Raw genomic sequence first — 16,150 nt, 5'->3', positions numbered from 1 at the left:
ATTCGTGCAGGTATCTGTTCTTCTACTTAAGTGAGGAATGTGTGTGCTTTTCCCTCCTCTGCTAATCGCCACTGCACACAAAGTAGATTTGATGCCAATGAGTTCTGAAAGTTTTTCATCATAAAATCAGATTATTTAAATTTTGACGTGATGATGGAGGAAGATAGAAAGTGAAGGGGTCAGCAAAGGTTATACAATTCATCATGAAGGGAACATGAATGGCTGCACAAAATGGATTGGCAATCTATAAAACAGCTGTGGGAATATTTGGCCCAAAAAACCAAACCTGCCCACATGCTGGTGCTGCAGAGGAACAGTCAGAGGATCTTATAAGTCAGGAGGATTCGGGGCGCTGGATTAGCTCAGCGGCTAAATTACAAGTCCCATGTCCAGAAACGCAGTCCTCGTTGTGGCGGCCCGGGTTCGACTCACTCTCTGTTGCGTGTCGTCCCTACTCTCCCTCCCCTTGTTTCCAACACTATCCACTGTCCTCTCTCTAAATAAAGGCATAACAGGCCAAATAATAATAATAATTTCAAAAAAGTCTGTAAAATGTATCATCAGATAATTATTGTTTTCTTCACAAAATTTGATAGCAATCCATGCCATAGTTTTTGAGATATTGAAGTGTAAACCATAGTAGGAGAACAACCAACACATTTACAGCCATCAGTAGCGCCGTGGCCAAAAAGTAACACAACTAAAACACTTTACGGTTCTTTACAGTCCAAAAAAACACAAGGTTGCACCTTTATGAATTGTGAAATCACAGAAAGCGCCTGAAACTGCCAGTGAAAGATGCATCAGAATGTCTATTATATAATACCCCATAAAGGGTGTCATTTCTATCAATTTTGCATCCAGTAAAATGTACAAAACAAAAATACTTTCACCCTAGTTTGGTGTTAAAGTGCAGAAAATCATTAACTTGTTGGCTGTGTGCAGACGCTCTGTGATGGGACCCATTTCATGTGGTTTTCTGTTGGAAAACAGTTTCTAGAAAAAACCCTTTCAAGCAAATATCAAAGCAAAGTCGATTTAAGTGTGGCGCTCTTAGATATTCAAATACAGTGTGTGATGGGCGGCCCGCTGGTGATCAAAAAAAAATTGGTTTCTGATAAAAAGATCTAAATTAATGTGCAGTGAAACGTCCTCTTCACTGAAATGTTTGCACTTCTTTCAGATTCATAGAACCACATGGCCGTGTTATCTCGTGTAAGAAACCTAATCCCTATGTTTTCACAGGCAGAAGAGCTGTTTTTAGCGAGGAACAAGCCCCCTCTTGAGCTCCTTAAACTTGGCTGGTGGGAGAAATAAACGCTCGTGGCAGTGACATTGCTGTAAACACTCTTGTCACTGTGACTGCAAAGGCAGACTGAGATGGGGCATTCTCTGACGTTGTGGAGTGGCTGCACAAACACAGGTGTCCCTCCCAACTGGTAATGAGACAGCAAACAGCTAACGTGATAGGAATAATTAAAGAGCTGTCAGAAATACATTACCTGCTGTTGAACGGGTTATCCCAGGGAATCATGTGACTGCCGCTGGGACCAATCAAAAAGCTGACGCGGTCATAGAAGCCTTTGGATGAGGGCTGGGCGGCTGAACCCTGGCCCTGGCCGGCAATGGCTGCGGGGTCGGGCGAGCCGCGACAGTAGGTCTGACCCTGGCAGGCGATTTGAATGCAGCAGTCTGGGTCCATGCAGTCGACCAGCCCATCTGGAAAACAGGAGGGACAGTGGAGACAGTGAGGGAAAGTTTTTGTTGACCTGGAGGTGTTGGGAAATGTGTGAGCGTCACAAATATGGTGTTGAGCTCTGATGCACACGGATGCCTTCTAACGTGAAGTTTAGTTAATTAAAGCGACAGCAGAGATCCTGAGCTGACGTGGAAGTATATCACCTACTGTAAGATGAACTACGAAAGTTCTTGGCTTGAACAGGCTTAAGACTGTACTTGATTTCATCTTCTTCTTTATTGAAATAACCCCAAAAATGTTTTTATTTAAAGTAAAAATCTCGAAGATTTTCATGTAAATAAATGTCTGTGAAGTCACCATCTATCGCCGAATGAGGAAACACAATGGCTATTGAGCCTATGGCCCACTGATGAAAGCCTTTGCATGTGCAGTATTACAGACTGGGTGTCTGGCGCATCTTTCGCGGAAAAAAATTCACAAGCGGCGCCCAGTTAGTGACGCCTTTCCATCACCCAGCAGTGGTTGGGAGGGTAGAGGGTAGGCGGAGCTAAGCGGCTGCTTTTCCGCTCTCTGTTGCGAGTAAACAGTAATCTACTATGCCTGAACAAACAAAGAAAAGATCGATGACTACAGATACAACTTCAAAAATAAGTGAAAATCCAAAGAAAAAGAAACAAATCCGACACTCAGATGAAGGCAAACATCACATGCAACACTGTCTGGATAACTGGGAAGTGTGCTCCCGCAATTACAGTTTATTGCCATAGGTGGCGCCAAAGAGAACGAAACTAAGACCTTTGAGATTAGCACTTTAACAGAAGAAGTTGCATCCTCCGACAGGGAATATCTCCTGTTGTGAGGGACATGTATGGAAGGGCAACGTCAGATCGATTAACAACCAATAATCTTTCATCGATTAACCATTACCCATCTATACTGGTATCAATATTGATACTAGTATTGGCATCGGAACAACTCCATTGTGACGCTCATGGGTATGTTTAAAAATGATCACAGACAAATACTTCCGTCCAACAATGTTTAAAGCAAATACAAAGAGAGGCGTAACTCCATATGCATCTTCCCATGTTGTATGTTCTTTGTACCATGTGTGTTATAAATGATGATAAAAGTTCAAGAAATGAAATCCAGCTCAAGGCTCTAAATATAAAGTCTCAAACGACTCTTTATAATTGATCTACTGTATATTTTAAAGCATGCTGTTTAACAATCTGCTCTGCCACAACATTTGCATATTCTTTGCAGTGATGTTTTATGTATGATTGATTTGTTTTGTTTGTTTGCACTGTCACCGAGGAGCCACATCAAAGCCAATTTCCTGCCTTGCACAATAAGAGACGCACGCACAAGTTTTTCAGAAGCTAAAAGACAATTTGTACGGCGCTTTTGTCTCCTTCCTACCTCCCTCGTTATCCTTGCCATCTGAGCAGAGTGTCTCGGTCGCCACGTCGCATCCGAGCCCTCTCCATCCTGACTGGCAGATGCAGTGCCAGACGTTCTGATCGAGGACGCACCTCCCGTTGTTGTTGCACAGCCCGGGGCAGCCGTCTGTCAACACATCATAGGCGTCAAACAGGCGAGGAAGTCAGAACAAGGGAATCAGGAAGACAAGAGCGAGGAGGGGGGGCATTTAGAGTGGACAGGGGGCAGAGGAGGGACAGGAATGATAAAAGACAGTATTGAGTGAACATACAGTACGATACACCTCTGACAGGACTGGGGATATGGGGGAGGGTGTGAGGAGTTATTGTCGTTTCACATGAGTTTCAGGAGTGTGTGCAGCTATGTTTAAAAATGAAATGTATGGGAGAGAAGAGCTGGAAACCTGCTGAGCTGTTTACTTACTGTTATAAAAGCCAATGTGCCGCATGTGGAGTGAAACCCTTGTGGGAATTGGAGTTGTTTTTGCGTTTAAATCAAAGTTGGAATTACATTTTTTGAGTTCAAGTGACTTGTATCTGCCTGCATGAATTCTCATTAGGTGATTTTCAAATTAAAGGCTGCCCATGAACCATTTTTGAGGGTTTTTTTTTTCAAGATTTTAATGATTCTCACTGAGTTCAAAGTTGCAAAAATCCCATTTAAGAGTCTGAAAATCAATTGGAGGTTCATTGCTGTGGCCTGAAAATAATTAAACTAGGACTAGCCCATTGCAGCTGTTAGAAAAACACTCATGTGAAGTAACAGCAACATCAAAGGGAAAGGGAAGTATATATGTAAATAAGGGAAGAAGTGTGGGAAGAAGGGAGAGGTGGATCTAGAGTCTCTACATTTACAGAAAAACAGAGCACTTGCTGCCAGATCGCATTCCTTCTAGTGGAGGGTGAGGACGACAGGGAGCCGGAAACATGACTAAACCACACCAGTTTTGGGGCGTTTAATCTGGCAGACACAGGGAATTAAGACAGTGGGGAGGGGGGAGGGAGCCGTGGAGTCTGTGTGAGACTGGTTAAGACGGACAGGAGATGAGGGGAGATATCGGTGGGGGGGGAGCAGGATCACAGCAGAAACATTATGATCGACTCGGACATAGAACAGGTGTATAAACGCCGTGCTAGGAAAGACAGAGAGCAGGGAGGGATTGTTGGTGACAATCTCCCTTGGGGGGGTAGTGGTTCAATTTACCTTTATATCCTATCTTGACTGCTCCTATTACACAACCGAGGAAAGGGAAACATTTGGAAAAGAAAATTACTTATCTCGGTGGTGGCAGAGAGCTAAGACTGACAAACACATTTTACTTATTGTAACTTACAGGGAGCACAAAAAGAGGAAACGCTGATGTACCTGCCGAGTCGGCTCAGATGGAATTTAAAAAGAAGCTATGCAGGTAGTTTTCCCCAAAGATTACTGTTGTCCTGACCACATTTTAGCTTCTCTAATTTAATCTGTTGACCATATATGTGAATCAGAGTCCTCATGTGATTCAACTGAATAGGTAATAGTGAGCATGGGTGGCCGGAAATGAGTGCAAAGCCGCAAGCTCAAACATCAATTTAAGATACAGAGTTCACATTTTTTGGGGGGGTTGGGATGAAGAATCGATAGAGAATAATACTGCAAATTTTTGCGAGGTAATTATATATGTAGAGACAAACTTTGCACATCTGTTTCATAAGACAGGTGCGTAGGAGAGGAAAAAATCTGTCTAAATTGCAAGTAAACTCCTGCACACTGTCCAAGTTGCTTTGCTTGCAACGTTTCAGTACTCACCATCATCACGCAAGCAGCTTGTGAACAGGAGCTGGCCAACTGAATTAGTGAGTGGCTGCATGTTTGCAGTGTGTTACATTTGTGTGATCCCAATAAGTAAACTAATAAACAAATTAATAAATTCTCTCTACAGTTACACTACTTAAGTTGGCCAGCCCCTGTTCACAAACTGTTCGCCTGATGAAGGTTGAGTAACCAAAACGTTTCAAGCAAATAAATGTATTTTCTGCACGCTGGACGGTGTGTGGGAGTGTACTTAGAATTTTGTGGATTTTTTTTGCCAATACGAAAGAAAACTTTCAATCATAGTGACACAAATAAAACATTTGCAGTCCAATAGATGTCTATCGTGGGGTCAGAAGAGGTTGGAAATCAGTCAAAATAAAGATGGAGACATCAATGTAACCATTATCAAGTTAATCTGCTGAAGTGGTTGCATTTTTTGTGTACAAAAATCACTGCTCAAAATACTTTTAAAAGTTCAGTAGTATCTGATTTTTACTTGGACTAAATAGTGGATGTTATTAAATAGAACTGACAAATTTCCCTTCCGCGACATGTTTTGCAGTTAAAAAAATCTAATAAATAACAAAAATTGTCATTGCACAGTCAGAATATTGTTTTAAAGTTTGCAAAATGTTCAATAATAGTGACAAAAATAAAACATTTGCATTTAAGTAGATGTCTCTGGTGGGCTCAGAAGAAGTCGCAAATCGGTTGCAATAGAGATGAAGGCATCAATTTAACCGTTATTTACATCCATCTGATGGGTGGTTGCATATTTCTTTCTGTACTAGAATCATTGTTCAGAATACTTTTAAAAGTTCAGAGTATCTGAATTGTACTTTGACTGAAAAGTTGATGGGATTAGATAGAACAGATTTTCTGCATGTGAAAAAGGTAATAAAAAAACTCAAATGTCATTGTAGGACTCAGAATTGTGTTTGGTAGTTGCAAAAATACATGCAACATTTTTATAGTATTGCAAAATATTTAAAGTCATAATGTAAGATATAATATCTTATATCTTACATATGAAAATTTCGTAACTGAAGTATCTATTGCCGGGCCTGATTCCCACCCATAACATTCTTAAAGCAAAATAAATCGGTTAAGCTGGATCAGAAAAAAATAAATCATCTTGCATGAGGAGTAAAATTCTTAAGCAAAAAGAAAAGTGTTTCTTTTTTTTACCTGATACTCTTGAATCCAGGGCTATACATGTAAGCCAAGAGGGAGTTGTAGAGAGACAGATAGGCAGGCAGACAGGCATACAGACATAAAATAGAGAAGAGAAAGGATATGAGTAGGAGTTAGGCGACGGAATCCAAGTAGAAAACAACAAGTAAGAAATTGGTTTCAGAGAGAGCGACACAAAAGAGACTGAAGCTGCAGATTTAGAGGGAAAGATTCAGAGTTTAGCGACTGTAAGTGGAGAGAAATACAATATTTAACAATCGTAGAGTGTACATGTTAATTAAAGCAGTGAAAAAGTGATTAATAAGAATTATAGATGCTTCCCTGACTCAAATCAGCACATTTTTCAGGAGATGTGATTATAATTCCGTCCATAGGAAGCAACATAAATGAATTCAGCGTCTTAAGCTCAGTAAAATATTCATTGTTAACACTCTCCATCTGCTTTGCTCCACCAAAGCAAGTCGGGCTAACACAAAGGAAGAACACACTGCTTCTCTTGATATCCGAGAGTTAGAGCGCTCTTTGTTTTCAGACTCTATATGAGCCAGTTTCATCAGGGGCCTGCTTCAAAACACTTTACTGTCTGCTTGTCAGGAAGCACCGCAGTCTAATATGAACGCATCATGAAGCAGCAAACTAAACTTCTTTTTTCCTCACCCCCCTTTTCTTTCAATTTTGCCGTCACTTCCACTCCAGTGATTTCAACAACTGCACGGCAATGAAGCAGCAGTACACTAAGCTGAATCAAAAACACCTTAGTGGTAAACTGCATTGCTGAGAAAGCAGTGACAATGGGTTAAGCCTTGCATATAAAACAGGATCTAGATGCTGGCGACAAAAGAATGGCCGAGGAAGTCCTCTATTCAGGCTCTGGCCATGTAATGTGATTAAAAGGCGCTTTGTGCAAATGGCAGTTATTCAGCGTTTGAAAGACAAAATAAGCTCCCGGTTCTCCGAGAAAAGGTAACGCACTGCCCATTCATCCCCGCTGCATCCAAAGCAAGGAGTTACTTTTCCTGACGGCAGCCCTGAACAGGAGGAGAGAGAAGGAGAAAATGGACGGTGCACGGTCGGCCCCTGAGGAGGGAAGAGATTAATAAGATCAGGAATGTGACCCCTCCAACAACAATCTCCTCTCCCTCCCCTCTGGAGACGGATCCTCGCTGCAGACCGGGGATTTCTGATGAGAGAACTTGTAAATACATAATTAGGGCTCAATAGTTTGGAGAGCCAGATCTTCGTTTCACAGGGAATATGTCGTCATGGAGAGGTTGGAAATGACACTTGGGGGAATGCTGTTTGACGCGGGGTGTCAGGGTTTAACTACAAGACCTCTGACTGGGGGTAAGGTGTCGAGGCAGTCTGAGTTAAAGGTCAATAGGAAGCGACATCTCAGAACTCATTATCCTCATTATTGCCAGGTGAAGCACTGCCATTTCAGAGAAATGATATTCCAAAGAGGCCTACCCGTGGCTTTTCGTCTCCCTAAATACCTGCCCTTGACTCGCTAATACAGGAGCATCACTTCAGCTGTCTAGAAGGAGGAATTTCTAAATGGATTGCAGAAAAATTAGAAAGTTGATTTGAGGGGCTGCAAAGAGAAAGAAAATTGAAGAACAGGCGGCCAAAACCCAGGACAAACACTATTTTCTCCTCGCGCTCTAGTGAAAAAGATGCTTGTTTCTCTTTTACATTTTGGTGTAAATTCACTGAATTGCAACATCAAATAATGATTTAACTCACAACCAATTCATTAAATCCTCAATATTTGCCACAATGTCTGGTGTAAGAAAAGCTCGCTGCTGAACAGGAGGTGATATTTCAGGAAGCAGCAGGCGGACAGAAACTAAATGGAAAAACTGTTTAGTAATAATCACAATGGCTGGTGCTTATGTAAATGCAGAAATGCAGCATATATAAACTCCATTACAAGTGAAAGTCCTGGAATTAAAATGTTATGCAAGTACAAGGACAGAAGTATCAAGAGCAATATATACTTAGCATTAAAAAAGCAATAATACTTACAAAGTAAAATCATGCACAATGGCCCTAAATGTTAGAATTATTATTATTAATGATGAAATAACATGTAACATGTTTGGCTTGTGGTTGAGGTGGAACTGATTCTATCTAAAAAAGGTGACATATTTCCTAAGCTGATCATATGATTTGGATCTGCAGACCGGTGTTAATTTCGTGAATGAAAGTAAGGACGAAAAATGTTCGTCAGCGACCTTTTTTCCATGACGAAGACGAGACTAAAAATAGATCTTTGATAACAAAAACTCTGTCGACACCTATGTTTTGTTTTCCTTAACGAGACGAGACTGGACTAAAATGTGCTTGCAGAAAATGGGCCGTCTAAAGCGTCATTTGACGCCTCTTCTACACAAAAAGGAGCGATCATCACCAGTCTGCTTCAGTCAGACTGTTCAAATGAGAAGTGATGATGTATTTATAAAAAATGTAATGGTAATACCAACACTGCTGCTGTAAATAAGACAAGAGAGGAATGTGCAGCATGTGCTACTGTAACTGCATGGCTTCGTTCTGTTGTTCCAGAAGTTTCCATATACATATAACCTCAGCTGATGATCTGTATTACCCGTGCAGAACATCGTCAGGAAACAATTAATGTGAGGACGGATGGAAGGACTTACATTTGACACAACTGAATTAGTTTAAAGAGAGAAAAAGTTTTGACTAAAAAAATGTGACTAAAACTGGACTGGACTAAATGTGTCGTCAGCTAAAACTATAAATGTTTATAAATGACTAAAATGTGACTAAAACTTGTAAGCATTTCCGTCTAAAGGCTAAATCTAAAATAGCTGCCAACATGAACACTGCTGCAGACTAACCGCAGAGTAAGAGGTGCAGTATTGTCCACTGAAACCTGGTAGAGAAAGGATGTAAAGTAATTGAAATACTAAACTAAAACATAGTGAAGAATACATTTACCAAATCAAAAATGCACTTTGGTGTAGTACTTGAGTAAATGCTGTCAGTTAATGTTGTGTGTGGTTGGCCAACAGTCAGACAAAAAGGGAAAAACTCATCTGAGCCAGGATTTTGATTCAGTCCTTGGAAGCCGAACTGTGAGGAACACAGCCGTTAAAGCACTTAAATATCACCTAAAAGTACTAATGTGTCACTATGTACTTGTTTGGAGGAGGTAGGCAGCAACACAAGTGACTCATGATGTTCTTGAAACTGCACAGAAAACACTGACACTCACACTCCAAAGCTGCCCTTTTAAGCCTGTCCATAAAGAGATTTTCTCTGCAGTTTGTGGCCTTCTGTCAAGTGTGTGTAGGTGTACAGTCAGTACTGCATGTGTCACGGTGGCTCACCGATGGTGCAGTGTTCACCCGTCCAGCCTTGGTGGCAGTCACACTTGCCCTCCCGGCAGACTCCGTGGTCGATGCAGCGTGGGTGACAGTCCCTCTGCTCACATTCTGGTCCTGTCCAGCCTTCCTCGCAGTGACACACACCGCTGATGCAAGAGCCGTGGGGACCGCAGTCCACCACACACACCTCTGTCGCAAGAGAAAAAGCCACGGAGACATGAAGCTTCTGTTCTGTGAGAAGAGCCTTTTTATTCTGTGCGGGGGTATTTTTGTATTCTGCACGGATGTAACTGCCACCACTGAAAACCACTCTGATGTTTCCTGAGGAGTGTTGGCTCCGTCGGTTAAACTGGGCCAAGAAGTTGAACTGTTAACAAGATGTGGTTTTAACGCTAATCCTTAAAATACATTTAAGAAAATGCTGATTTTGTAAAGGCCAAACACTTAAAATAAGTTAGAGTATATTCCACATGAAAAGCTATATTAAAGGAGATTTGAAGAGGCATTATTTCTCGTGGGAAAATATCAGGAATTTACTGCTTTCTTCTGCTTTATAAATCCTATATACTTGTCGTCCCGTCCATTATTTTTTAAATGTGTATAAAGCAGGACACATTGTTGATATAGTACATGTCAAAGCATTGCAACTCTATCCCCTATCAAATTTTATTTGGCTGCCGCTTGGCTGCCAAAATACACAATAAATAGCAGTGTAAGAGAAAAACGGGGGATAAATCTTCCTCTAAAGAGTATGATATTAATCTTGATATATAGTCTTATTACTTTTATGGCCTCAGGCCTTAATAAATTCACTTAAATCATCAGTGCTGGACATTTAATCTGTACTCCACGATCTCCAGAATACAGCGCAGCAGCACGCACATTCAAATGTAATGAGAGCATGTTAGAAAGCACATTTAGGAGATAAAGCTTTAAAGAGAACATCAGAAAGAAGCACTGGGTGTCGTTACATGTCCTTCTGATGGCACACAGACAATATCTGATTCAGTTCGGATGGATTTCATGTTACATTTACTCAGCAACAAACTCTCTGGGAATTCAATTAGCTTTCCAACAACCTGAAACAAACGGAAGTAATAGAAATGATATGCTAATATAAGTTTTTCCCCGTGCCTAAGCAAGAGCATCACAGGTTTTTACTGTCTTTTTTCTGCAGCCACTTTAAGTCATCTTTATCAAAGACTGGTGTCATTTCATAGACCACTTTATGTCTCCATAAAGTGCAGACGCCCTACAATGAAACAAAAGCTGTCATCACTCAAAGTGTCTAAAGTCGGAGCACAGGAACACTAAAGCACCTCCATTACTTTGCGCTTCTTAAAAACTTCCCCAACAACCTCCTCTCAGGTTTTACATATTCCGGGAGCTCATTTGCATGGAGGCTTGGCAGACTGAGGCGAGGGTTATGGATTTTAAGCAGGTTCTCATGTCAGGACTCAGAGATGTTAGGCAAACATGCCTTCTCACGGAGACAGAGGCGGCGGAAAACAGGGGAGCAGCTGTGGTGGATCTGTGCTATCGTCGGAAAGTACAGAAATCAAAAGATTGAAGCCATGGGTGGTAAGTTAGTCCGTCTGTACCCGTCTCAACCTAACACTCGACAAGCTGGAGCTGCTCTTGTGAGAGAATAAGAAATGTTCATTTAGTGGAACCAAGAGCTGCCATCAAAGCTTCTCGAACAGAAGAGCCATAAAGCTTTCGGCTGCGACAATAGCCGTCAGTGTGCTAGAGGAAAGTAGCTCGAGTGTGTCCTCAAATTTTAAGTGACTAGATGCTCCAGGAAATTTATACAGCCTCATAACGGAAAGTTTGTGACTTTTTTAAAACTTGGTATTGCCTGCAGGGAAAGCAAATAAGCCGAGAGACATCATTCTGCTGCTCCAAATGTAACAAGTCATGGATTAAATATCTACTTATTTTGTTCGTGTATTTTTATTATTTATTTAAGCCAATCTACCCCTGCTGCTTTACCCACAATCCATTTTAAAGGCTCCCTCTTAGCTGTCTCTTTCCAGCTCTCTGAATAGAGTTTTTCTTCGATTGAGGGACCTTGGATGGTTCTGATTAAGTCGAGCCGACACTGTAGAATATTAAGCACGCCTCTGGAGGGGAGTCATTTGATTCCAAAGGGATCCCTCCTTCCCATAGAATCTATGCAATCAATTTTTCATTAGTGCAAAAGTGTTTATCTGCCTTTAACATGCCCCTGACTCGAGCCAGATAGGGGTTGTGTGCGGTCGATCCATGCTACTCGCTTGTTAATTAAGGTTTATTTAATTGAAGAAGAATAGCAGCATTAATTAAAGAGGAATCCTCACACCCGCCGCCACCAGGTGGGTAAACCCCCCCCTAACTTTTCAGAGTCTAGCCCTGTCGGTTCTGTTATTGACAGGCCTGAGATATCTTGCTGAGTGAGAGGATTGTGCCTCGAATTTTGAACACTTAAACAGAATAACAAATTACCTCTCTTAAAAGAAGAAAATCAAATGAGACAGAAAAGAAGGAAAAAAACATCCCTGTTCACTAAAACAATCATTCTTTTTTCTTTGGCAGCAACCAAAGCGGCTGCATGCTGTTTCAAAAGGTCCGCGCACCCATCTATCACCCCGAACGCACCATCCTGCTTTCTTATGATTTAATTTTCAATTGAATCTCGGCCAAAACAAATTCGTCCCGACTGCTTTTTATACTGACAGAAACAAACGGCAACTTCTGCCTCTGCTTCTTCTGCTAATTGTCCGCCTCAGTTTGGCCGTTGTGTTTCTCTCTCCATTTATTCTAAGAAGGGAAACAGCACATAAATCACCTGCAGCTCATGCACAGATAACAGATGGGAGGGGCCAGCCTTTGAACTAACATGTCACCTACCTGTGTCGGAAGGCAAACCTGCTGAATACAAAGCTGCTAACAAATGATGCGAGCAGATGGGTGCCGCTTTAAGCTAGAGCTGCTTTAATAGACACTGGCATGATTTTGGAAATGATTCTGTATATAACTCTGTTTATATAAAAATAAGCATTCATGTTAAATTTCAAAAAGAACATATGCTCACACAAGAGACGCTTGTGAAGCCAAAGCTTTGTTGGGAACATATGTTCTGTTTCAAACCAGCACACGCTACAAGTGTTGATTACCAAATTTGAGGGTTGTGATCACACCCACAGTTTGATTTATTCAGCCCAAAGCATTAAGAAGCCTTTGGATTTTTCTACTTTGTTCATTTAGTTTAGCATTTCTTCCAGGTTTCTTGATCATTAAAATTAGTCCTTGTTACTTCATTTAAGCAAAATCACAGACTTCATTTTCCTGTAACTTTTCCGTTGGACAAACTGCAGTAAAGAACACAAAAGGCTTAAATTGAGCAGCGGTCCAGACGGAGGTTTGCCCCTTCCGTCTTTTCTTTGTTGTAAAACACTTTCCAGGCATGACTGACATGGCTATCAGGTGTCGACATCTGTCTCCTCACAGCCGTGAAAGCTTTTGTTTGGGGTTTGTGGCTTGGGGTCAGCTCGGGTTACTTTATATCTCAGGCTTGGAGAAAAACGGAGACATTTTGTGGTTATTTCAGCTTGTTTGTGCTGTACGAAAGACGTTTAATGTTTTTCTACTCAGATGTATGTAGTATTTAAATTGGTAAAAAAAAATGCAGAGTTCGATTAAAGTCAAAAATCCAGTGTTTAACCTTGTAAACATCTCCATGTGGTGTTCTTCATGTGCTACAAGACATATCAGGGACAACATGAGCAGTCATCTCCATGGCTGGGCCTGTCTGCTTTTACACTGCAGTGTACCAAGGACAGGCTGAACAACACGTTTTCAGATTGGCAGGTTTGAGACGTCACAAACCTAAGGAGCCAATCCTGTTAATGGACCGGGTGACGCTATGCATATCATTATGTGCAACCTATGGCAACCACTACAGTGATGTGCGAGCCAGCTGTAACCGTCATCGTAATTTTTTGCAAACTCACTACTGACTACTAACGTGAACGTTACTACTACTAATTACTACATTTCAAGCTAGCTAAGTTTACGATGGCAGAGACGTGTTTTGTTTGGCGGTTGGAAATTTGCATAGTGGGCGGGGACTATGCAGATTCAGGAATATTTAATGAGGGAGAAGGAGGAGATGCTTTGGGAGGATTTTTACAAAGTAATTAAACGTGTTTATTATTTTAAACAGAGCATTTTCTTAAAACATGACTGGAGCTGGAACAGTTCTAAACGCCCACCTTCCTTTCATTTAGGTTCTCTTGTTATAGTAAACATATATTCTTGCATCCTATAATTTTTTTCCCATCACACCAAAGTAAAACTTTTCTGAAGGTGATTTAGGAGGAATGATGGCTACAACTAATAAAATACAGCCCTGACAGTCAGCAACATGAATGATTGGCTCATGAGATGAAACACTTGAGTCCGTCAGGCTCTTATTGATCATGTAAGGAGGAAATTCAGACTTTTAATTAATAATTTGGTTTCCTTCATGTGAACCTCGGAGGGAAAGCTGAAATATACTGATTTGACTGTCAGTGTTCTTTATAATTTCAAAATGTGACAGATTAATTTAGGGAAACAAATTGCTCTCTGTTGTTTACTAAAAGATATTTCAAAAACAGATTAATTACGTGAAATGGTGATTTATGAAAAAAGAAATAGTACACATAAAAAATAAATCGCATAGTTCTTCTAATATTTAAACTGGTTTTGGACTCTGAAGCTGAACAATTAATTAAGTCTTAAAAAGACACCCACATGTAGACATAATGTGCTGCATGAGATACATTTTATATTTCAACCCACAGCCTGTTAATAATGGCTCACGCATCTGCTGTTGTGGACGCCTGGTGTCTGCAGAGTCTGTGCACAGCAAGGGGGAGTTTGTTTGGAATAAACACTGAAATCATTTGACGCCAATTACTTGTTAGAGAAACTCAAAACAGTATCCACAAAAAACTGTTAAAAAAACAAGACACTATAGGACTCGCTGCATTGTGTGCGAGGATTGTTAATGCAGTAAACCTAACGCTGGACTAATGGCGTCAGTAAATTAATGAATGACAGGAATAAAAGACCTTGGCAATTACATCTCTAAGTACATGAATATGTCCTTTACTTCTTTTAAAGTCAATGTGTTGACTTGGAAAAAGTCCAACTCTAGCCTCAGTGGGTTTATTAGAGAGGACAAAAAGACAGACAGTCACACTCTGTACTTGTGCCGTCCGTACACTATAACTGCAACAATTAGTCGATCACTCGTTTGCTTAATTAAATGAAAATAATCTCAGATTACATGTTGGATCATTTGAATTATGTTGCGTCTCTGAAAATAATATTAAAAGGAGTACAGTTTAGACCTGCTCTAAGGTGTCACACCAAACCAGCGTTGATTTTCGTTAATGGAAATTATAGCGATAAATGTTCGTCAACAACCTTTTTTGCAAGACGAAGACGAGACGTTGACGAGCTAAAAATAGATCTTTGATAATAAAAACTCTGAACACATGTTTGTTTTCGCTAACGACACAGGACTTAAATGTTAGCGGTCGTTTGTCAGACATTTAAAAATCATGATATTTTCCCCCACTGAGCGTTAGAATTAGGTGGGAGAGTCCAGGCTAGATTATCTTATCAGGTAAGGAATCCGGATATCACACAAGTAAAAGTTTGGGGTGCTTTACAGATTCAAACACTTGGTTCAACCTGTGACCTTGATACTAATTTATGATACCTGTTTTAGGAAGGAGTTTAAAGAGAGACAACTTTTTGACTAAAAGTAATAAAATGTGACTTTTTATGGACTAAAACTCGACTAAAATGTTTTGACTTGTCGTCGACTAAAACTAGTCTAAAACTAGACTAAAACTATAAATTTTCAAATGTGACTTAAACTAATAAGCATTTTCATCTAAAGGCTAAGACTGAATCTAAAATAGCTGCTGAAATTAACACTGCAACATACCCTGTTGTGATTTGGTGCAATATTAATACTAATTGATTGATTGGTTAAATAAAAAAGTCAAAATGACATTGATCCAGCTTCTAAAATGTGAAGATTTGTTGCTTTTTTTTAATCATATGTGATCTTTTATTAAATGTATTTGAATTTTTCAGCAAAATAAGCAATTTGAAGAAGTCAACTCAGGCTCAAAGGAAAGTGTGTTCGTAATTTTCCCCCTTTTTTTCTTACATTTAAGGCAAAAAATAACTAAATAAATGAAGGAAGTTGTTGGCAGTTTAATCCATTTTGAATCTGGTTACACATGACAGCTTTAAGTAATGAAAAATGAGAGAAAAGTGTCTGACCTATGGAGCAGTCGGCCCCCGTCCAGTTGGCCTCGCAGACGCAGGTTCCAGAGTCTGTGTTGAAGGTGCCGTGGCTGGAGCACTGCTCTGGACAAGTGCTCTTCAGGATCTCACAGCTGATCCCTCCCCAGCCCGGGTTGCAGTGGCACTCACCGTGATGGCAGGCTCCGTGACCGGTGCATGTCGGATCCACACAGTCCACTGAGGAGACACAGCCATGTTAGTTTACCACTTCTGGATACATACTATTTAGCTCGGTCACCAGCCTTGTTATAGCAAGTGGAAGTGCTCTGGTGCCAGAGGACTGCTGGTGAACCACAGCTGAAAATGCTGCTGTTTA

General features: G+C 40.7%; 1 protein-coding gene across 1 annotated transcript in view; it reads right to left on the bottom strand.

The window, feature by feature from the left end:
* The window catches only part of LOC138597746 (teneurin-3), a 98,781-nt gene that overhangs the window by 48,097 nt on the left and 34,534 nt on the right, over window positions 1-16,150 (bottom strand). The window contains exons 8-12 of the mRNA XM_069669227.1: window positions 15,811-16,011; window positions 9,487-9,672; window positions 4,346-4,369; window positions 3,122-3,268; window positions 1,503-1,719 (exon numbers count right to left, since the gene is read on the bottom strand). Of these exons, the coding sequence (XP_069525328.1) occupies window positions 1,503-1,719; window positions 3,122-3,268; window positions 4,346-4,369; window positions 9,487-9,672; window positions 15,811-16,011 (775 nt within the window). The remainder of the gene's footprint in view (window positions 1-1,502; window positions 1,720-3,121; window positions 3,269-4,345; window positions 4,370-9,486; window positions 9,673-15,810; window positions 16,012-16,150) is intronic.

Source organism: Semicossyphus pulcher, unplaced genomic scaffold (assembly GCF_022749685.1).
Source record: "Semicossyphus pulcher isolate SPU_LCO1_2020_fin unplaced genomic scaffold, fSemPul1.0.p SCAF_2, whole genome shotgun sequence".
NCBI classification, from domain to species: Eukaryota; Metazoa; Chordata; class Actinopteri; order Labriformes; family Labridae; genus Semicossyphus; species Semicossyphus pulcher.
The sequence above is the reverse complement of the archived record's forward strand: the minus strand, read 5'-3'. Positions and strand labels throughout refer to the sequence as shown.